We start from the raw sequence: 22,438 nt of genomic DNA, 5'->3' as shown, positions 1-22,438 counted from the left end.
ATGATGGGCTGAGTCAATCTCCAACTAGGATTTGAACTCGTAACCTTGTGACTGCCGTTGAGGCACCAGGCCACCCTGATGATATAGGCCATGTTGACGGTATAGAACCAGTCACAAAATTCTCCCTTTATATGAGTACACATTTCTTACCCAGCCAAATGCCCCCTGACCCTGTTAATTTAAAACAAAATCCACAACACTTGTACGGGAGACCATGCTTTCAGTTTCCATTCAAAGAATGCCAGCAGTGGATATGGACAAATTACTGATTTATACTGTGTATCTGTTAATTGACATATTGTCAGTACACCGGTGCAGCATAACAGTTTAAAATCTAAATTTGAATCAGCAACATGATACTGTTTATCAGTCTTTACTTGACCCTGTTACCAAATTTGATGCAATTCGAAGGTTTATTCAGTCTACTAAATAAACCTCAATCGAGGAACCGTCCGACCAAGTCTAGGGCACGAGGAGTCAAGTCTGCCTTTGCAACACGGAGCAGCCAATCGGCATCCGGCTGTGTGCTGCTGTACGGCAACAGACTGTGAGGCCTTCGTGTTCAGCAGCTCATAACGTTCGTCTTCTGACTGCTTCGACATCACGATAACTGATTGTGATGCACGCCCCGCATGATTTTCTGACCGGGGTTGTGAAGATAATTCATGATTGCAAACACCGCCAATACGTTCGAGTGCTGGGACGGTGATACAGTGATTAGCGCACTGTAGTATGAACTGTTACACCTGAGGTAGGGTTCTCAGCCACGGCTGACATCAGCGGTGAGCAAAATCTGAACTGGTCCTGGGCCACCCCCTTCACCAACCCACCCAGACCAATGCGGCGAAGTATGGTCAACAACCACAACAACAACCGCTGTTCGCCACGAAGTGTCGGTGGCGTCACCACGGCGCTTGTGCCAGGCTATGTGCGCTTTAAGTAAGGTCAACTAACCCCCATGACCAGCAGCGTATCGAGAAAGGGCTGTGAATGTGTTTGTCATAGCAAGCTTACCTGCTCAAAAGGCTGCAAGTCAGATTCCTTGCCGAGGCGTTGCATGTCTTCCAGAATTGCTTGTCTTACTTCCTGAAAATTATAATCATAACAAAAGCAACGATAATTATTGTGATTTTGAAACTAAAATCAACAAGCAAATAACAACTACAACCGAATGTCAACAAAAGCTCATCACATTCGTCAATAACACTACCCTAAAAGGAAAAAAAAAACACGTGTATTTCAAAGTTAACATTTCAGCAAACGGCTAATCTTAATATCTCTTTCATATCTCTCTGCTATGAAGAAGTGCCATTGCCCAAATTGTAACCTATTATTTAGAAAATGTTTGATCCCTTTAGGACAGTGCTATCTCTGTGGTGCACTGGTTAGCACACCTCACTATGAACCCGGCGACCTGAGTTTGATCCTGGCTCACGGTCAACACCAGTGGCGTGTTGCTATCTGGACCGCCCGTGGGCCCGACCTGCACTGACCAGCATGGTCAAACAACCCCCATGCGGTGTTGAGGCCTTCAACCAGCAGTCAATAGCTCATAAGATAGCATCGTGCATTTCTGCTGTTGACACGAGTTCCCACCACCCGCTACGAGCTTTAGCAGCCTTCTCCGCTGTTGTCATTGTGAGATCCCATTGCGCCAAGTCTCTGTCTGCTAGAGATGTCTCACCATCTGGTACATAGGTCTTCCTCTTACCCTTACAAAAGGCCTGTTCTTCAGCTGCCCCCCACAACTGTGCCACTCTTATAAATCAGACTATCCTGGTCTCATACTCTTTGGTTTTTTCGGTAAAGTCACGTAGGTAAAAAATAAAATAAAAAGAATTGAAAACTTTACCGAAAAAAACAAAGAGTATGAATCCTTGCAGTCACGAAAGCTTCAAATCTAAGAATATCCTGGTCTCCTTGGGTTCTCACCCCGTAAAAAAATACAACTTTACGTGAGTTGCGGTGCCCGCTCACCTTATTTCTGCAGAGCTCCGAGTATGTTCCCACGATGCCTTTCTTCCGGATCCAGCAGCAAAGTATTTCTGGGTCAGGTACCACAACTGCAACCAAACAGGCCTGCCACCAAAATGCAACAACATGTGCCATCAACAACATCCACCTCTATGCATAGCATCTGGTGTTCAATTTGTACAACGTCTACAGGAGCAATTATAATTATGGCAATGTAACGGAAGGTGAGAGCATCTGTCACCCTTTTTCAGGGCCGGTTCTGCGTAGACCCTGTGCCGTGGAGGGACAGTTGCCACTAGAAGTCCCCTTGGCTAAACTGCCTCAGGGCATCAGCATGGTGGAGATGAGATGTAAGGAAAGGGGGCACCACGGTGGCGAGATGTTAACTACCTCGCCTGGTACACAGGAGGTCGTGGGTTGGATCCCGACTCTGAAGCCTGCTGTATATTTTGAGTTTGCGTGTCTCTCTCCCTGTGGCCACGTGGATTTTTCTCTGGGTCCTCCGGTTTTTCCCTCCACGTTCAGAAACATGCTTTTAGAGTATTTTGGCTGCTATAAATTTCGACACGGTGAGCCACTTTGTTGAGCTATCATTTGTGGCCAGGTCGCTTCTGAAAAAGAGCTACGTAGCTCATTGAGCCTTACCTGGTAAAATAAAAAATAGTAGTATAGCAAGAGTTGCTGGGGCATTCAAGCAAGTTCTCTGTACTGTACATGCAAACCCTTATCCCAATGTGAATAATTATTGTGTTATGAGATGTAGGAATGGTGGTGCAGTGGTTAGCGCACCACGCTATGAATCCGGAAAGACCCGACTCCGATTGGCACTCACGGCCAACGTCGGCAGCTGTGACTATCTGAACCGGTCCTGGGCCTCCCCTCGGTATGTGAATCAGCCTAATAGGAGTACCTGGCGCGGTGTGTAAACATCAACACTGGGGAGGAAGCCGTCCCTTCGTGCTCCGTGCTGGCCTTCACAGGTGCTTGCTTTACAGCACTTGCCCCGATAGTCTACGTAGGCTGCACTGGGGGGAGGGGGGCATCTTTGACTTTGTGTGTGTGCAAGTGCACTGTGGGTTGAGCTGGGCCACCTGGAGACTGTCCCCGTGCACGTACACCTGGGCCACGGGCTCGCAGCGAGAGTACACGTTCTCAATCTTCTCGGGAGCGATGTACTCCCCCTGAGCCAGCTTGAAGATGTGCTTCTTGCGATCGATGATCTTCAGAGTTCCGTTCTGCAGGGCAGAACAATACCCACAACGCCAGGCAGGTGTGACTAGCGTAGGAAACCAGCACACGTAAGGTCCGAAAAAAGTGCAACATACATTTTTACTAACTTTTTTTTTACCAGGTAAGGCCCACTGAGCTACATAGCTCTTTTTCAGAAGCGACCTGGCGGTCACAAATTATAGCCCAATGAAGTGGCTTACCATGTGGAAATGTATAAGCAGCCAAATATTCTGAACGCATGTTAATTTTAAATGTGGAGGGAAAAACCGGAGGACTCGGATAAAAACAGGCATCAGGGTCGGGATCGAACCCACGACCTCCTGTGTACCAGGCGAGGTAGTTAACATCTTGTCACCTCGGTGCCCACTACATACAGGATAGAGGCCTTTCATCAACCTTTGTGGCTTTGTCCCCGAGAGCTTTTCGTTTTAGAATCTCATTGACGTAAAGCACCGAGCTCTGACCATTAGCGAAAATGGGTCTGTTTACAGGCAACTAATTATTGTGCATTCCATCGGCATTACAATCGAGCAGGTTGTTGCTGTGGTTAGAGCTCTCGATTAAAGGACGATGAAGGTAAAGAGTTCAAATCCTCTTTGGGAGTCAATTCAGCCTGTCGCTCCACTGTGGTCGGTAAATCAAGTCCTGCGGAGGTCTTATCCCATAGCGAAAGGGGTCCGTGCCATGACCATGTGACATTTCCACCAATTACTTGAAGGAGCTCCACTCCATTGCTTGTTTGAGCATGGAAGACACTTTGTCAGTGACTTAGTCGAAATTTACTCATACAACATAATGTTAAGTGCTTTGTGAAAGAATGTTAAGCGCTATTATTGACATCATGGTTATAACCGATCCTGGCCACCTAACCAGATCCGATATCTATTGCCGTCCAAGTGATCTGCAAAAGAGAAGTGGATTAGTTCCTAATTTAATTCAGATGTGAAACGGCAGTGAAGCGGTGTCTCAGCGGGTAGCACACTGCTCTATGACAGCAGCAACTTGAGTTAAATTCCCAGCCATTGGTTAACATCAGCACCAAGTGATCAGAATCAAAATCTTTATTTATCCTGGAGAAATCCGATGATCTACGAGGCCTTTTTTTTTTTACAGATGTCCAGTAGGGGCAGGTCAGAAAGTAACAACAACAAACAAAACAAAATAACGATAGGAGTGCAAAGTATATGAAAGGTAAGAAAATCACTTAAATATTAATCAGTAAATATTGGATAATTAAACTATTTTTTTTATTTTACCAGATAAAGCACACAGTGCTATTAGTTTATTTTCAGAAGTGACGTGGCCACAAACGATAGCTCAACAAAGTAGCTCATCGTGTGGAAATTTATAACAGGCAAATACCCTAAAGTGATAGCTGAACCGGTCCTCAGCTCTCCGTACCTTCATCAACCCACACTTACCAGCTTGGTGAAGTACGGTCAAACGACCCCCCAAGGACGAACACAGCCTATGTCCAACAGTGAATTAACGTTGCTGTTGTTAATATCTAAGTAATTTGTGTTATTAATTTCTCATGGAACAACTTTAATTGATTTAATTGAGTATCATTAACAAAATGCAAAACTGGTTTCATGTTAAACGACGCACGGGCATCCATTGGCCAATGTCTCCCGTGTGAAGCCACCCATCCCGATCCACCGCCTCGGCCGTCTTCTCGGCGTCCTTCAGGTACCCCTTGAAGACGTTGGGGCCCTTGACGCACACCTGAGCGAGGCACACACAGACACTAAACTAAACTATGATTATAAAACTAAACGATGCTTTCCCACCTGATGATGGACGCTTGTGTTGCGCCCGAAACGTCGCGATTATTTATTTATTTTATACCTACGTGACTTTACCGAAAGAACCAAAGAGTATGGATTCCTGCAGTCACGAAAGCTTCAAATCAAGATTAAACTATGATTGTTTTTTTTTTACCAGGTAAGGCCCACTGAGCTACGTATCTCTTTTTCAGAAGCCACCTGGCTATCACAAAAAATAGCCCAACCGAGTGACTTATCACGTGGACATTTATCACAGCAATGTTTTCCATCTTGGAGTTAAGTTGATAACCCAGTGATGTGTCACCGTGATTGTTTTTATTATAAGGCGTGGAGAAAGTAGACCAATGTGTGGAAAAGACTACACTTAGATTTTTAAATAGCCACAACCTCCCTTATGTTTTTTTTTAATTTTAAGGCCAGTGTTATTGACAAACATGTTGACTTTTTGTTTGTTAATTGTGCTTCTGCACCGCTGCCAACTCAGCAGCAGCATCACCAAATAATTTGAGATGTAATAATTGGCCTCAGTTTATAATTGCCCGCTTTGTCAAGACCTACATACCACATCTATAAACTACCGGAGTGAAATAATGGCCATAATTTTCACTTTTCTAATGCCTTGATTTTATATCTGAATCAGTCCTGGGCCCCTACCATCACCAATCCACACTGACCAGCATCGTAAGGTATGGTCAGCCAATACCCCATGACCAAAAGCCACGGGGAAAGGGCTTCATTCAGCAGTAGACAAATAGTTTGTTATTGCTCTCATGTTAAACGTACCTCTCCCTTTCCCTGTGATGTGTAATATTCCATGTCTTTCACATCATGCAGTTTTATGTAATTGCATGGCATCGGCGCTCCAACGTGACCTGAAAATTTGGAAATTAAAACAAAAACCAAGCCCATGTCATTCTACGTCTCGGGAAGGTACTTTTCATTTTTCTCTTTAAGTAAAGATACATTTATTTTAAGATATTTTCATAGCACAAGTTACGAGTATCGCCTAGCTTAAGCGCTCAACATCACCGGTATTTTGGGTTATACTTAAGAAAAACATGAACGTTTCTCACTGCTCAAAGGATCAATTGCCAGTGATATTGGCCCCGAGGCTGTTAAACTATTCGGGGGCCCTCTTTGAAAGTTAATTTCCTTCCCTTGACTGTTTTACCATCGCCATCACATATTTGTGCGTGTGTGTGTTTCGTTTGTTGTCCTTTCGTCGCACCTCCGATTAGCACGGTTGGCTACGCACTACGTACGGTGCGAAATAAGTTCTGAATGCCAAACGCCCCATTGTTATTCGCCCTGGCTACTTCAGCACTGATATTTTACATGTGATATGCGAATTGTATAGTTGAATCAAAGTAACATTTAACAAACCTTTTTTTTAATTCGGCAAATAACTGGTGGTAATGCACAGTGATGCTACGGCTTTGATAACCAAAATAACCTTTAGCATGTATCAATGTGCCACAGTACTGATTTTAACCATTATGAAGCAGTATGTATATATTTATACTTTTGGGTGGTGGGGCTCAATATCTGAGCCTCTGGGCTGCAGCCCCTGAAGCTCCTTCGTTAATCCTGCTCTGCTCATCCTGAATATAAATACATGGCTTACTGTTTAGTGGCAATATTAGCTGTGTCAGGGCTTAATATCTCACTGAATATTGTCTGGGTCCCTGGTAGACTTAAGGTAGTCGGCATGTGGTTCAGTAGTAGCCACAGCCACGGCAATAAGTATACTGGATGGGATGTGGTGTGCCAGTTCAGGCATATTGAGGGGAGCGTGGACCCAGAGCGACCTGGCTGAAATAAAACCCTGAGCTCTGCAGCATTCACTATTGAATACATCCCAAATGTGATGATGCATCCTGTAATGATTGGGACGTAAGTGGTGATACAAAATGAAACATGGCTCATAAGGAAAATAATCAATGGATCCTCACCGGCCTTCCAGTCTCCAGGCAGGGTTAGGGTACAGCCAGCTGTACATTCTGTCTGTCCGTAGCCTTCATACATCTGGAAACAAGTATGCAGCATTTAAACAAAATTTACAAGAATTGCTTAACTTTCCCATCTCTAAAATTACTTAATGAGCAATGAATGTGTGCATGTGCGTGGGTTTAGAAGTGTGGGTGCAAAGGCTCATGAAATACGCCACAAGGCAGCTGGGCAGCAGCTGCTCTGCAACACCAGCAGAAGGGCAGAGGGGTGATGCTCAAAACAACGAGCAGAGCTTTGGAAGGAAAAAACACATTGAGTTGGCACAGTGGGGAGCACAGGTGGTGCATTTGCCGCTTACCCTTTTCTGCGAACTATTAATACGTGGCTCTGTCCAGTGACCGGTTATCAAACCTTCGCCAGCCCACGTGGCCTCAAAGTGCACCTAGCCTGGCACAAGCTCCTGGTGATTCCACTGGTACTTATGAATGAACGGTGGCTGTTGCTTGATGATGTGTGCCAAGTAAACGGTGATCCATTTATCGATTTTATTTTTAAACAAAAGATTCCGTTTTTCTAACTCCCGTGATGTTAGCGCGGGGGTATCTACGACTGCATCGGCCGCAGCACCTGGCAGCCCATGACGACGCGCAGGAAGTTGAGCACTCCCGGGGAGATGGGAGCAGCTCCGGTCATGATCATGCGGACGCGTCCGCCCACGCTCAGCTTGCAGCAGCCACAACACAGCGTCCACACAAGCAACAGACAAGCCGGTCAACGCTCGCCAAGTGAGATGTGCAGACCTTGGACGTAACAACGATAAATAATTTCACACGTCTGGTATTCGCTCCGTTCTTGCGGCTGGCTATCACAAACGCGCTGCGTTTAGCAGATGGACGAAGTCTACGAGCAGCGGACGAGGTTTCCGCGCTAGAATTGTTTTTTACACAGGTCCGTAACAAACGCTTTAGGTGACAGAAAAACCAGACGGGGACAAACTCGGAGGGGGGGGGGGGCCCTCGGATCCGACGCGATACATAAGACGGGGAAATTTAACCGCGGGTGTAGGGAGGGGGCGGGTGTACATCTATCGCCTCTTTCACACAAAGGAATCGGGTAGGGGAACCAATGTGTTTTTATCTGGGGGATGGAAAGGGAAGGGATGGTAAGGGAAGAAGAAAGGTGGGTGGGGGTGTACAAGGTATTCCCAAGCCTGCATCCGTGTGGTTTTACGCAATTAAGTAATTTGCTATGGCTGTAAAATAAAAAAAGGCTAATTTGGGACGGCACGCTGGCACATATGGCCTAATCTTTTTCGAATAATATCACAGTATTATCAATAGTTGTGCGCTGGGTTCCATTGGCAGTTCTGAGCCAGTGCTTGAAATTCCACATTCCCGTGACAGGGGGTCAAGTCTACCCGTAGACAATTAATATTGAAGTAATAATGAACAAGGGAGCAGGATACTGCTGCGCAGGCGTTCGTGGTTGTGCTGCATAGCTCTCTCCGATGTGTTTAATGGTTGTGGTTGTGTGTTGTTCGGCACGGTGTCTGACGTTTCGGTCCCCCAGTACGTGGATATTCAGAGAAGTTGAACATCCCACTCACGACTGAATGTTCGCTTCCTGAAGAAGCCCACCGTGCCATGCGGAGCGAAACGTTGTATGTATCGCGCCGTGCATCACGTGGCACAATCGGAAAGCACACCGGTCGGAGAGCGAAAGGGGTAGGATGTTAATTTGTTTTGTTTTCATCTGCAGGTGGAGCCCTGCAAGAGGAGTCACCTGCATGGGGCGGAAGACGAGCCAGTCCCACAGGGAGTTCCTGCGAACCACTCCTCGCTGCAGCTCCGCCATCTTCCGCCGCGCCCCGAACTCCAGAAGCTTCCTCCGGAAGGGCGTTCGGGTGCTCCCAAGCACCTGGGCAGCCGCGGTCAACCCAGCAGCAGCAGCAGCAACGTCATGTCATTCGCACACTTCATTATCATCGTCGTCACAGTCATCGTTATTACGGGTGGCAGCAGTCTCATCAAATCCATTATCTGTAAGAGTATGACAAGCAGCAAGTCACCATCATCATGAGCAGTAGAAGATTCAACATCATAATCAGCAGAGTAGATTCATCATCATCTGCAACAGCAGCAACAGCATCAGTAGCAGCGGCAACCTTATCGTCATCGTTGTCACCAAATAGCAACAGCAGCAGCAGAGTTCTTATCATCATTAGCATCAGAACGGGAGTGGTCGTGGCAGTAGCAGTGGCAGCAGGTGCATCATCACCATGATTCATCTGGGACCTCCACCGCGTTATGCTGCACCAATTGGGTGGAAGTCAACAATGGCTCTCTTGTTTTATATTTTTATTATTTTATTTTGTTTCCCTTCTACGTGACTTTACCGAAAGAACCAATAATATAATGGCTGTCTTACAGATAAACTCTGCTCTGGCCGCATGAATGTGGAATTTCCGACAACAAGCAATAAGCTACGTCCGAGGCTCGTTTTATACTAGTTGCCATTTGCGTTTGCCAAACTGGTGATTCTGCGAAGGTTTAGACTCTGATAGTTACGTGGCACTGAGGGGCCAAGCACACAAAAAGACAAAGATCCCCCTTAGAGCATTAACAGACTGCTAGGGCAAGTGCTATTCATGAGTAGCACCTATGGAAGCCGGCATGGCACACAAGAGGGTGGGTGACCAGCACCAGGTCTGGCCACCTTTGCCTCTCAAGTGGCGATGTTAGCACACCGCACCGGGTACTGATTTGAGGCTAAATCGACCTAAGGGAGGCCCAGAACCGGTTCAGATAATCATCACCGGTGTTGGCCCGTGAGCGGGAATCAAACTGTGGCCCGCCGGGTGGCTTAACCGCTGCGCCACTGCTCTCCACCAAGCACACCCACCGTTTGCCGAGCGCACCCACCTTGTCGTACATGCGGTTGAGAATGCGAGGGACCACGGGAAACACGGTCGGCCTGAGGGCCTGCATGTCGTCCAAGAGCAGCCGCACATCGCCCTGGAAGAAGCCAATGCTGGCCCCGTGGCAGAACAAAGTGGCCTGGGAACGAACACGCCGTGAGAAATTCAACTGACGTGGCAATTGGCAGTGCAGCAGGGTGGCGACATGGCCCAGCGGTAGCGCATTCGCACCTCCGATTAGCACGGTTGGCTACGTACAGCGCAAAATAAATTTAGAGAGCTTGTTGCACAAGTTCATGGTTCAAAATCAGCAGCCGCCTGAAGTAATACCGTGCGGTCCGAGACATGTCGTTTGGTTTCTCCAATGTAACTACTACCACTGAGGCAACTTAGTTTGTAGACACCAGGGTACTGTGTCCGGAATCACATCTTTTACAGACGGAACCAGATCACGGATTTTATGTAATGTGTTGAAACGGACCTGGATCTTGTGTTTATTCAAGATTTTGGAGATTTTTTTGTGATCCCCGCAAAGTAGGGTAAAGTAATGGTTTTGAAAGGCTCCTCAAGAGGGTCCTTCTTTATGGTTTGAGTGATAGCTTTGTGGATTGTATAGTCGGAGTAACCATTAGCCTTAAGAGCTTGGTGTACGTGCTTGAGTTCACTGCCTATGTGTTCCTGTTCGGCTATGCATTGGGCTCTATGGTACAGAGTCTTGATGTCTCGGACCGCATTCGTGAACACAAAGCAGACCTTAAACACGTTAGGACCAACACCTCGGCCGTGGCAGATCATTGTTATAATTTAGTAGGCTCACATGACATTGACTTCTCCAAGACAGAGGTTCTTTGTAAGCCATCTGGCTACCATGAGAGATTCGTTCATGAGGCTATCCACATATACAAGCACAGAGACAATTTCAACCGAGAAGATGGATTCTGGCTTAGCAATCATTGGAAGGATTTGATAAACCATTTCAGGTCTTAATTGATTGTTCACGCTTACGGTGGCTTTCAGACAGCATACATTAATTTTTCGTCCACCCCCTCCTTTTTTCAGAACATAGATGGACTCGTCCTTCTAAACAAATTGCCAAATCGCTGCCCGTGGTGCTAACGTTTTTAAAAAATAAATAAATACAAACACCGTTTGAAAATAAATAAATGCAGACCGCCACTTCTTTCAAATGTTTCTTGCCGTTGGCTTTCACACCTGATGATGACCGTTTGTGTTATGGTCGAAACGTCGTGAGAATTTTTTTTGTTTTATATATATTTTATGATTTTATTGTTTCCCTTCAACGTGACTTTACCGAAAGAGCTAAGAATATGAATTACTGCAGTCACGAAAGCTTTAAATCAAAATTTAAGAGTTAGGCCATCGCGTGCCGGCATCATGGTCCAGGCTTGACAAAAAAATATATATTGACACCCGCAACTTACTCAATTGGGATTACACGGAGCCATGATCGGCCCACCACTGAGAAAACTTAGCAAGACCCTCCTGAAAAAGAATCATGAGACTCAGTCGAGGCCTTCCTGAATAAACGAGCAGAATAACAATAAAATGTATCGCAGAGGTATAGAGAGGGAAGCGTGAATCATAACACTTACCACCGTCACCTTCAACACCATCTTACAACAGAAATACAGTACGTACACTGTAATAGGCCAAATGTTGTTGGTAGTTTATGGTAATCCAACGATCGGGTTGCCACCTGACCTGGTTTTCCTAGGATTGGCGTCTCCTTGAGGAAACTGCCCGAGGAAATCTACAAGTCATCCCAGGACATTCATGGCCCCAGTTATCATCAGCTGCGTAATAATTCACCATTCAAGACGACGCATTTCCATGAATTCCTCCCCTCTTCTGGTATTGAAAGATATTTTCCTTTCCGCGATGTGTCCCTGTTTTTTTGTACCTTGGAGGTGGCAACCCTCAATCCAACACCAAATACAATTTATTCTGACATGAAGGGCTGCAATGTGGCCACAATGGATTGCTGAAACTATCTGCGTGTAATTTTGAGTGTTACCCCCACGTATGCCTGGGTTTTCTCAGACTAATCCCATTTCCTCCCACATATCACTGCCAATTGATTGAATTGGTCAAACAACACGATGCAAGACCCTCCTCAAAAAACAGTCTTTAAGACTTAGACGTTTGTGGGTAAACATTTGACTGATTTCGTATAAATTAGTGGTTACTTTTTGCCACTCTACCACCGCCCCTGCTGTGAAGGTTTCCTGGCTTGAGCTAGAATTTGAGACTGTGGTCTGGAATGTGACTTCATAAACTAATTTCTCTGTTGTGGTAACTGTTGTTGTTGTTTGTGCCTTTTTGTTTTGGTGCCATTTCTTCATTTGTTTATTGTGCTTGTTTGTTGCTGTGAATAGGATTCGGCCCTAATATATAATGAATGTATAGCATTGTGGGATGTAATTCGCATGAAATATGCTACTGTATGTAAATTCAATTCTTATACTATAAAATAAAATTATTATTGTCATCAATGCCTAGATATCTCAACATGTTATAAATGTTTCAGTTTAAAATCATTGTTAACAATTATTACCGAAAGAACCAGAATAAGTCTACATTATAGACTGCCAGTACGCTCACCGAGGTTAAGAACCAGGCTACAGTCTACATTACAGACTGCCAGTCCACTCACAAAACCTAATAACCAGGCTACAGGCTGCATTATAGACTGCCAGTACACTCACTCCGATTAAGAACCAGGCTACAGTCTACATAAGTGTTTTTGTTTTGATAATTTTATTATTTTTATTCACTTAATTTTTAAATATAATTTTTCTATCTACGTGACTTTACTGAAAGAACCAAAGAATATGAACACCGCATAAATGTTTTTTTTTTTTAATAAAAAATAATGAAGTATTTATCACATGGATATAATTTTAATAACCGGTCCATGTCTTGCCCAGCAGTGGTCTTACCACCACACTGCCTCCACTGTTTTCCCATTCCTCCTGCACGATGACAAGATTGTCGGAGATTAGGCTTTGTTTAGAAAACAATATCTAAGCAAATCAAGAAATAAATAGCCAAACCACCCACGGAGTTTGCAAATTGAGTTTCTGTAAAACGAGGTGGTTTATTTGACGGTGTGGAAAAAAATCTCTTTCCAACTTGAGGCCCAGGATATTCCTCGGCATCCATTTAGTTGCGACCCAGCAAGCGGTGGAACTTGATTTAAAATCGTCACCTGCCCCACAATGTTTATCCTCACACCTATTCCAAAGCATTATTCGGTGACAAATGTCCACTGTGCTTTGCTCAACGCGGAGGAAAAGAGGCTACTTCTTATTCAACCGCTGTGTGGAAATTACAAGCGACGTGCACACAGATGAAACTATTTCATCCACAATGTAAAGCCAAACTGAGCTATTAATTTGTCAGAGGTTGACCTGGCCACACGTGATAGCTCATCTAAGTGGCCCGATCATCGTATGTGGGAAATTATAGTCGCGGCCAAATAATAATAATAATCTAAAGGTGTGTTTTCTAAATGTGGATGGAGTGCAATATTGGAGGACCTGCATAAAAATACACATGACAGCCACGGGAAGAGAGAGAACACGCAAACTCCAAATATACAACAGGCATCAGCGTCAGGGTCTGGAATGGAACCCAAGGTCACCTCCAGCGAACCAGGAGGTGAAGATAACACCTCACCCATGAAGCCTGCATTGAATTGAAAAGATGAGAGTTCTGTTTACCTGGACCAGCCTCTCAAACATGTGAGCGAGCGGGAGGTACGAGATGGCGATGTCGCTCGTCTCTGGCAAGAACAAGCTCTGAAACCAACACAGAGAGGGGCCACACATTACTCAAGTGTAAATTATCGCATGCATACGAGTACAATTACACAGCAGACGCCATTCCCCTTACCTCTCATAGCCATCTTTCCATCTTTACCAATAAACCTATCCGAGCGGTCCTTACCTATTACATCTTGGGTAATAGGCATAGTCTAATTTACACGTGATTTGCATCATCGTTGTTTTTGTTCCAGCTGCACCGCCCCTCCGTCCAATTACATCCCCGATGCTCACTTTGCATTGTGCAAATCGTCTATCTTGCTCATGCGCAACCACACACTTGCGGTTCTATACGTCGAGCGCTACTCACTATGGTACTTTCCATTCTTCCTGTGCTTCTGTTGGTGCTAATTAGAGGCTTAATTCGTATTCCACTCATCCTGGAACGGGCACAACTGCCCTCGTGGCTCCTATCCAGTCCGGCAGGCGCACCAAAGTCGAAGCATTGCGTACACGCTGGCATCTGCCGATGCGCCCAAACATTTCCCTCTCATTATTAACATTTTAACCCTGCATTGTTGAGCGCTTGATTTTACTTCATCTGCAGGTTGGCGGAGGTGGTGACTGTTGACGTGGGAGCGTAAGAGTATAGTACAACAATTGATTGACGCTGCGCTGCCCTCTCCTACTGCCAACCACGCATCCCCCACAGCCTTCAACACCTCTCATGCATGCCGGTTCGGTTGCTCATCGAAGTGCTCTTTCATCCAAGATTGCCCCTTGCTTAGCTTCCAAAAGGAGATGAGATTGTGCGCGTCCTTGGTGGCTGTTGGTTCACCACGCTTGACCGTACTGGTCAGTGCGGATTGGTGAATCCGGGTAAAGAAGGGGAGCATAGATGTGGGGGACATAGTACAGTACAATAATGTACTGTACTAGACTGCCCTATGCTGCCCGCCATATAACCCCGCAGCTCATCACACCCTCATTATGTACATGATGGTCGCCCATCGAAGAACTATCCAGGCTCAAACCCGGCTTAGCTTCCGATATTGGTCGCATTCCAGGTGACATTCTAAGTGGCCACTTTGCCCACACATTACTGAGCCAGCTGGCCAGGATTGGACAAAACCTAGCCCAATTTTCACCCGGGCAACCGGAGAGCACAGACGAAGTGTTACTAACCTAACTTTGAAACTAACAACATATTTGAGAATCACAATTAAAAGACGAATAACATAAACACGATTAAGCAGAAGAATACAAATTTTAAAAAGCTCAACAATGGTCCTAAAACTATCCGGGACACTGTTCCAGTGCCCGACCAGGTTATGGAAGTGTTGGCAAGGTATTGTGGGCTGTTTTCATCATAGCGACATGCAGCCTATGCGTATGGGATGTTCGCGTGCATTATTTGTGTATTATTTGCGTCCAGCAAAACCCTTCTTAACGATGGTAGTTGGTTCCAGGAAACCGGTCGTTAAGTGATTTGCTCGTTAAGCGAGTATAGGAAATACAAGTTAGAGGCTTAATTCGTTCCGATAGCATCGAAAGCCACCCTTTTTCACCCCAAAAACATACTTATTAGTTAGACAATCGATATGAATACATAAAGATACTAACAACATCATAAAGCACATAATATTAAAAGAAACATGGTTCATCAATGCATGAATTCGTATTCACATCGTTAACAGGGGAATGGTCGGTAAGTGAACACATTGGGCTCTATGGAGTCCCGTCATTAAGAAGGGTTCTGCCGTATTATTTGGCAAGGGGGAGGGATGTGTGGTCAAAGGGTTGGGTACCTCGGTCACTTTCAGAAAGCCGGACATGTCGGAGACGATGTTGCGATGGGTGAGCATGGCTCCCTTCGGGTTACCTGGGAGAGAAAAACGCCAACCCGTGAGCGCCCGTCAACAAAACTTCACAATTATATTCTTAGTTCTTTCGGTAAAGTCACGTTGAAGGGAAACAATAAAATAATAAAATATATATAAAACAATAAAAAAAATTCTCACGACGTTTCGACCATAACACAAACGGTCGTCATCAGGTGTGTCACAAAACAACGGCACCGCAGCAGCGTTCAACAACATCGTCGGTGCCATTCGCATTCAAGCGCACGGAGGCAGCATTTTCTAGAGCAGCGGCCGGCCTACAAAACAGCATATACGACAATAAAAATGAGCTTTGGTTCCTTGTTAATCACTGTTGGATTGTGAAAGTCTCCACATTCCACGTTGACTGTTGGCGGGGGGGGGGGGCGTCGTTTGGCCATACTTCACCACGCTGATCAGTGTGGGTTGGAGAAGGGGATGGGGAGGGGCGGTACTTCTGGGATCTGTTCAGATAACACCACTGATGTTAGCCGTGGCCAGGAATAAACCTCAGGTCGTTGAGTACTCCCTCCACCCGACAGAGCCGGACGGAACAAGTTGGGCAAATAATAACAATTGATTTGTTTTTTCAACATTTATTGAAAAGTGCTCGCTTTTCAATGCTCCACCAGCTTTTGTTGAAAAGCCAAAGCAACTGACATATTTGCCCACGTGACAACCTGATTTGTTTGACTTTCGTTTGGTGGCTGTTTGAAGGATATAGGTAATCATTGACACTATACCTATGGGATCTAACCATGAAACGGGTCCATGCAACAGATATCCTAAATATATTTGAATCCCCATTTGTTCATAGATATATTACAACTGTTAACGTTCTGGCATAAGATGGGCTGCAGATCGCTGAAAGAAGCAGATCCATGTTCCAATACGGATTACGCGTCATCCATATTACGCGCGTAGTGCCCCATTGGAAAGACGGGACGAAATGTGCACAGTCACACAGGCACACAATGGCACGTTGTAGTGAGCAGCATAATTGATCTTTAATGCCTGCTATCTGATGCATGCCATTTTGATAATTTGCCAGAAGCACATTAAAAGCCACGGGGTGGGAGCCAGCCCAGCGAACTGTGATCTCCATCTGTGCACCAGTCCAGCGAGGAATGTTCTAGTGCTGCTGTCAAGTTAGGTCCATGTGCAGTAACTCATGGTATTGCGAAATAATCACCGAGTGAACGCGTTCACCAATTCTGGTTACGCTGCTGCTCGAGGGCGTATTTACTTTAATAATAATGATGGCAATGAAGCGATATGTAACGCTCACAAAATTAGCGAAAAACGCGAATCGTTCTTTGATCGCGAACTCTTCCTTTGCAGATTAGTTTCCATTTTTTCAAGAGGCATCTCTCGGCCTATTCTACTTCATTAAGTGATGATAATTTATGCACATATTCGGTGGAAACGTCACGCAAAGTTTGAGCGACTTGACCAATTCCCGTAAAAAAATTACAATAGCAGCAGGAAAATAGTATGAAGTTTAACCTGTTGTTCCACTTGTAAAACAAACAATCGCCAAATCTTCAGGCTTGGGTGGCTGAAATAAAACAAACATTCATGTTCATTAGACCACGGAAATGGTTTATAATCTATATCAACCAACCGTTACATTGGTTTGCTTCATTAACATTTGGGTAAGATCCCATAGAGATTCGGCATATTTTAAAATAATTAAGGGGCACGCATGCACGTTAAAAGCCTGGGCTTAGAGCCTTGTCAGCACGCCAACAAGGCTCTCCAGTCATGAGGACGTGAGATCAAATCCTGGTCAGGGCTAACTCGGCTCCTCATCTTAGCCCTTTGAAAAATAATATCAGTTCATCGGCAATCACTTGGTTGGAAGGCAGCAGCGGCTGTACTATAGAAGTACTAGTCCCTGCCATGAGAATGGTGGAATTTCCATCATTGGCTTAGGGCCACCAATAGAGGCCCTTTGTGAGCATAGGAACACTTTGATGTGACTTTACAAGGGATGGGGTGATCATTAGTATGTTTACTAAGTTAATTGTTTAGTATTTAAATGAATTCACGATGATCATCACAATCACCATCATCATCATAGTCACCATCATTATCACGAACCTGTACACGTACAAGGCCTTTGTCAACCCTCTGATAGATGGATGCCTGCCCATGCGGTGTGGGTTGTGTGGGTTTAATTAATCATACGTGATCACACCAGTCGGTGGGAGTTGATGAAGGTGTGGGAGCATAGAACTACAGTGGAACAATGGACTCGTGTAATCAATCAACCGTCATACCTTGTACCAACATAGTTTGGAACATGATTATTTCCCAACTAAGCAGAGGTACATTTTGCCCCAGAAAGCCATTTGAGAATATATACCCAGTTCAGGAATCGATTTTCATAATTCATTTGAGAACATTGTAAGATAGAGGAATGTGAACCTTACGTACTAATGTTGTTCGCTTGTGCATTCTCCCGCAGTCCTGTAAAGAGCAGACACAGATTGGGTTTGATTCACGAGCCGTCAAAGAAGCAATTTACTAGTTCAATAATTACACCAATGCCACTGGATAGGCATCCACAGTTGTGCTGTGTATGGCTCTTCGATGTGTCTCAGAGTTGTACCATGTATTGTACAGCGTGGTCAAGATGTATTGTGACTCCCATTTAATTATTTCAAACGTAATATTTTTAAGTTTATTTAAAACAGAAATTAACATGCAAAGGAAACATTTTTAGGGGTCAAACATTTTTAGGGGTCGCGTGGATTTTTTTCCCGGTCCTCCGGTTTTTCCCTCCACATTTAGAATAGACACACGTTTAGAGTATTTGGCTGCTATAAATTTACACGTGATATGCCACTTCGTTGAGCTATCATTTGTGGCCAGGTAGCTTCTCAAAAAGAGCTACATAGCTCAGTGGGCCTTACCTGGTAAAATAAAAATCGTTAAGAGTTAAATGTCCACTGTAAAGCAGACAAGGCGCAGTGATACTCAGGGTGGTCACTTGAATCTCCGACAGGTGACTCGGCCATGTGATCACCTACTGCAGACATGATTCATGTTTATTCTTGAGGCTCACAACACTTCACATCAAACGACGCGTATGAGAATCGCCGGCTTCTGATATATGGACAACTGAATGCAAATGGTACGCTCATGTTACCTTTTGGCTATGGGCCTTACCTGGCAAAATATAACATAGTTGTTAGCAGTAGCAGTTTAGGCTGGCAGACGACCCTGGGATGGTGGGGTAAAGCGTGGGTTTAACGCCTTCTCTCGCAACCAGTGTGGCCAGCAAGTGTTGCATGGTGCTGGGGACGTGCGCGCAACGTGGCTGTGCGCGCAACGTGTGGCTCTGCAGACAACGAGCATCGCGTTTGGCAGCGTCGCCCAGTTGGCCGCGTGACAATGGGGCGTTAAAAATCGTGACGGGCCCACGTAGTCCAATTAACGCCTCTTACCGTTAGGCGCATAGTCATTGGCAATCGTAACGGCTCCTGCTCTCTCGCTGAGAATTGTATCGCGTCCATAAGCACGAGCGCTGTGCATTAGCAGTGTGAACATTCAAATGATAGATTTGTACAATTTTCATCACTTTGCGATGATTAGATTGTCCGTAACTACGCGCAGAATTAGTTCGTTTAAAATCAGCTTCAAAGCAATGTTCTGCGAGTGCCTTCTAATGGCCTTCCACTGAATAGTACATCCGGTAAGATTTTCATTTGCTTTTTACAAATATGTTTGTTCCTTTTTATTCATTGTTTTCCTGTCATGAGATTACGAATCAACTCGGATATCTCACCCAGCAGTAAGATCAATCATTCAAGTTTCCGTTTTCCTGCTTTAAACTCTCGGGGCCCCACGTCCCCACACACTCTGCTATGAGATTGTTGCATGGCAAACGAATGTTTTCATCTGTAGAACTGGAATTTACGCATAATTTAAGTGTAGCATGGCTTTTTTCGCGTGCAATAATGAACAATTGGGCTGAGAGCATCAACTCACCACACTTGAGAACCTGGTTTAACCATGGGTGGCTGAAACTCAGTGCCGCCTCAGTGCTTTAACATCTGAGCCACCCTGCCACCTCAAAAATTAATTCTTAAATCGATCCACAACACTGAATTTTGGTAATTGATAGCATCGCTACGAGAGTAAATCATGACATACCTGAGGATGATTGCCAATGATAGCTACTGCCCCTCAAAATCTGAAAAATTGTTGCGATGTTTCTCGAGTGCCTCCTAGTGGCCTAACACAGAATTGTACGCAGAGTAATATTTACCTCTGCGACAGCTGCCCCGTGAACCATAAATACAGTGGACTGACTGATACAACTATCATATTGCAAAGTATTGCGCGTATAGCTGATAATTGTGAGTCGTATGCCAGGCATTGAGGTGAAGCCTCAAGACGCAGTACAGCAAAAGCAGAGTTCCAAAAACATTATTTGTGCAATGTCTGAGAATCTTCCTTTCCCAAGTGTTTTATCTATTGACATCACTCTGTAGTGATGCCAACAGAAGAAGACGTGATCTGCATGATTTATTATTTCAGAGTAAGTGGAGCCTTAGGTCGTGTCAGCAGATTATAGTCAAGAGAAGTTAACGCCACAGAACTGCATCAGGAGTCTTAGCAGGGGCGGAGACAGGGGGGTGACAGGGTAGACAATTGTCACCCCCGAAAATAAATAAAAAATCAAAAATCTGAAACATTCCGCGTATAAGTGTACGACACTCGGTCTGGCGGCCTCCGTGCAACTGCATTGTCAGAGCGTGTTGCCAACCGATGGCGTCTAGTTAAACAGCCTGGCTCTTTAATCATTCTTGAAATTACAATTTGTTGAATGTCACCCCGGGCTGAAAATCCTGGCTCCGCCCCTGAGCCTTAGGCTCATCCAGCAGTTGCATCTTGACTTAAAGCTTTCGTGACTGCAGGGATTCATATTCTCGGGTCTTTCGGTAAAGTCACGTGGATAGGTTATTTTTGGTATTTTTGTTATTTTCTTTGAACCTATCTACGTGACTTTATCGAAAGACCCAAGAATATCATCCAGTAGTGTTCGGCCTGCTCTATGAACATTGCTGGGTTGCTGGCGTGTTCAGCAATAATCATCCTTAAGCAACGTGGGCCTATTTAATGATATACAGCAATATTGCACAAAACTTGTGCGTAACGATTTAAGACAACTGGAATGCCTCGATGATTTAAAGCCAGGATAATAATAATAATAATGACATCCAGTTTAATTTGCTATAGCGTTGCCGTTTATGCAAATTGCATCTCCCGTGTATATTAAGATGTTGTCAGCCAATTAATGAAGGTGAATGCATATGGATGAAAGCAGATCACCCGCAGAAGTCTCATGTATGCGAGGTGGCAATTCGTGCAGCAGGAACAGACAGATTAGTCCTCACTTTGCTGGGCCACCTGCAACCTGGCGAGCAAGGTCATACGGCACCTCCTCGACAGCCACAGGAAGGGAGTTTCACAACATTTGAGTCATCCGCCAACCCTCGATGCCTCGCACAGCTCTGGATTTTCAGACGTGGATAGCCACCACTAAACACCTCAGGATCTCAGCTGTGCTGGCCAGCGGCGTGGCTATCGAGTGTGCAGCTTCTACAACTGCACCAAGGCCCATCGGGTCAGAGGGGGCCTAGGCACTGGCTACAGCAATGTTGTTCATTGCAAGGCCTGCGGGCCACTGGTGGCCCCTGGTGGCCTTTAGTGCGACCCTTTGACGTGAAGCCCACGACAATACAGAAAGGGGTGAAAACACCCCCCATCATGCTGCCAAACTCAATGGTTCCAAATGTGTGGCAGCTGTCACACTGACGATGTCTTGTCGGCAAAAGTGGACCCCCTCTGAAAATTAGCGAAGGACACTGGGCTACGGAGAGAGAGGTAAATCGGACAGGGGAGCCACTTAATGTCTTGCACAAGGGCGAATTCCAAACAGGCTACGTCGCTGGCTCTGGCAGGTGCATTCGTCGCTGTATGAGCCACCCAGCCAGCACGCAGGAATTGTTGAAGTGACCTCGATGTACTGGAAGGACAGCACGTCGACACGGCAGGTGATGCCCCACTGGATGAGGCCCAAGTCGGGCGTCTCCATGACGACCACGGTCCGCAGGCCCGGGGTCTCCCGGTTCTCCACGCCGCGCAGGAGCACGCGGGCGCGCTCCACCGTGTCGCACACCACGACGGCGATCTCCGCTGACACGAGACAAAGACAAAGGTCCCCCGTATAGCCTTGACATACTGTTGGGGCAAGTGCTGTTTGCGAGCACCTATCAAGGCTGGCACTAAGGCACACGAGGGGGTAGGTGGCCAGCACCACGCCAGGCTAGCTTTGTCTCCCCAGTGGCGATGTTTACACACCACACCAAGTACTCGTTTGAGGTTGAGTCGACCTAGGGGAGGCCCAGCACCAGTTCAGTTAAACGTTACTGATGTTGGCCGTGAGCGGGAATCGAACACGGGTCGCCAGCTTCGTAGCGCAGCGCGCTAACCGCTACACTACCGCTCCCCATAGTCACTTTCAGAAGACAAAAATCCCCGTATAGCCTGAATAGACTGTTGGGGCAAGTGCTGTTAGCGAGCACCTATGAAGGCCGGCACAGCACATGCCGGGGTGGGTGTACAGCACCACGCCCGGCCGCATTTGTCGCGTATACTAATGCACTGACACACATAAGCCCTCCCTGACCAGACGCACCAATCGACCAATTTGACCAACCTCTGTTAATGATGAAGCAGATGGCCTCTTGCCCCAGCGTGTCGTACAGAGGCACCACGACCATGGAGTACATGTAGCAAGCCTGCTCCGTGATGATCCACTGGTGGGAGACGTGCAGAAAAGCAATTTTCAGCAGCTAGAATTCGATGTGTTTTTTTTTCATGCATCGTCATTCTTGCGGC

The 22,438-nt window shown here is 45.7% G+C and overlaps 1 protein-coding gene across 5 annotated transcripts in view; it reads right to left on the bottom strand.

Moving 5' to 3' along the window:
- LOC116951088 (long-chain-fatty-acid--CoA ligase 1-like) overlaps nucleotides 1–22,438 on the bottom strand; it is a 40,052-nt gene that overhangs the window by 2,118 nt on the left and 15,496 nt on the right. For all 5 annotated transcript variants that reach the window (XM_032969473.2, XM_032969474.2, XM_032969475.2 and 2 more), the window contains 15 exons: nucleotides 22,257–22,356; nucleotides 21,555–21,733; nucleotides 17,963–17,995; nucleotides 17,030–17,081; nucleotides 15,452–15,525; nucleotides 13,602–13,679; nucleotides 9,863–9,997; nucleotides 8,724–8,858; nucleotides 7,569–7,664; nucleotides 6,944–7,016; nucleotides 5,775–5,863; nucleotides 4,813–4,929; nucleotides 3,066–3,209; nucleotides 1,978–2,079; nucleotides 1,015–1,086 (listed from right to left, as the gene is read on the bottom strand). In XM_032969473.2, the coding sequence (XP_032825364.2) occupies nucleotides 1,015–1,086; nucleotides 1,978–2,079; nucleotides 3,066–3,209; nucleotides 4,813–4,929; nucleotides 5,775–5,863; nucleotides 6,944–7,016; nucleotides 7,569–7,664; nucleotides 8,724–8,858; nucleotides 9,863–9,997; nucleotides 13,602–13,679; nucleotides 15,452–15,525; nucleotides 17,030–17,081; nucleotides 17,963–17,995; nucleotides 21,555–21,733; nucleotides 22,257–22,356 (1,479 nt within the window). The remainder of the gene's footprint in view (nucleotides 1–1,014; nucleotides 1,087–1,977; nucleotides 2,080–3,065; nucleotides 3,210–4,812; nucleotides 4,930–5,774; nucleotides 5,864–6,943; nucleotides 7,017–7,568; nucleotides 7,665–8,723; nucleotides 8,859–9,862; nucleotides 9,998–13,601; nucleotides 13,680–15,451; nucleotides 15,526–17,029; nucleotides 17,082–17,962; nucleotides 17,996–21,554; nucleotides 21,734–22,256; nucleotides 22,357–22,438) is intronic.

This window comes from Petromyzon marinus, chromosome 41 (genome assembly GCF_048934315.1).
Source record: "Petromyzon marinus isolate PM22_M1 ecotype Great Lakes invasive population chromosome 41, UKy_Petmar_22M1.pri1.0, whole genome shotgun sequence".
Classification (NCBI taxonomy): Eukaryota; Metazoa; Chordata; class Hyperoartia; order Petromyzontiformes; family Petromyzontidae; genus Petromyzon; species Petromyzon marinus.
This window is presented reverse-complemented; position numbering and strand designations above follow the sequence as displayed.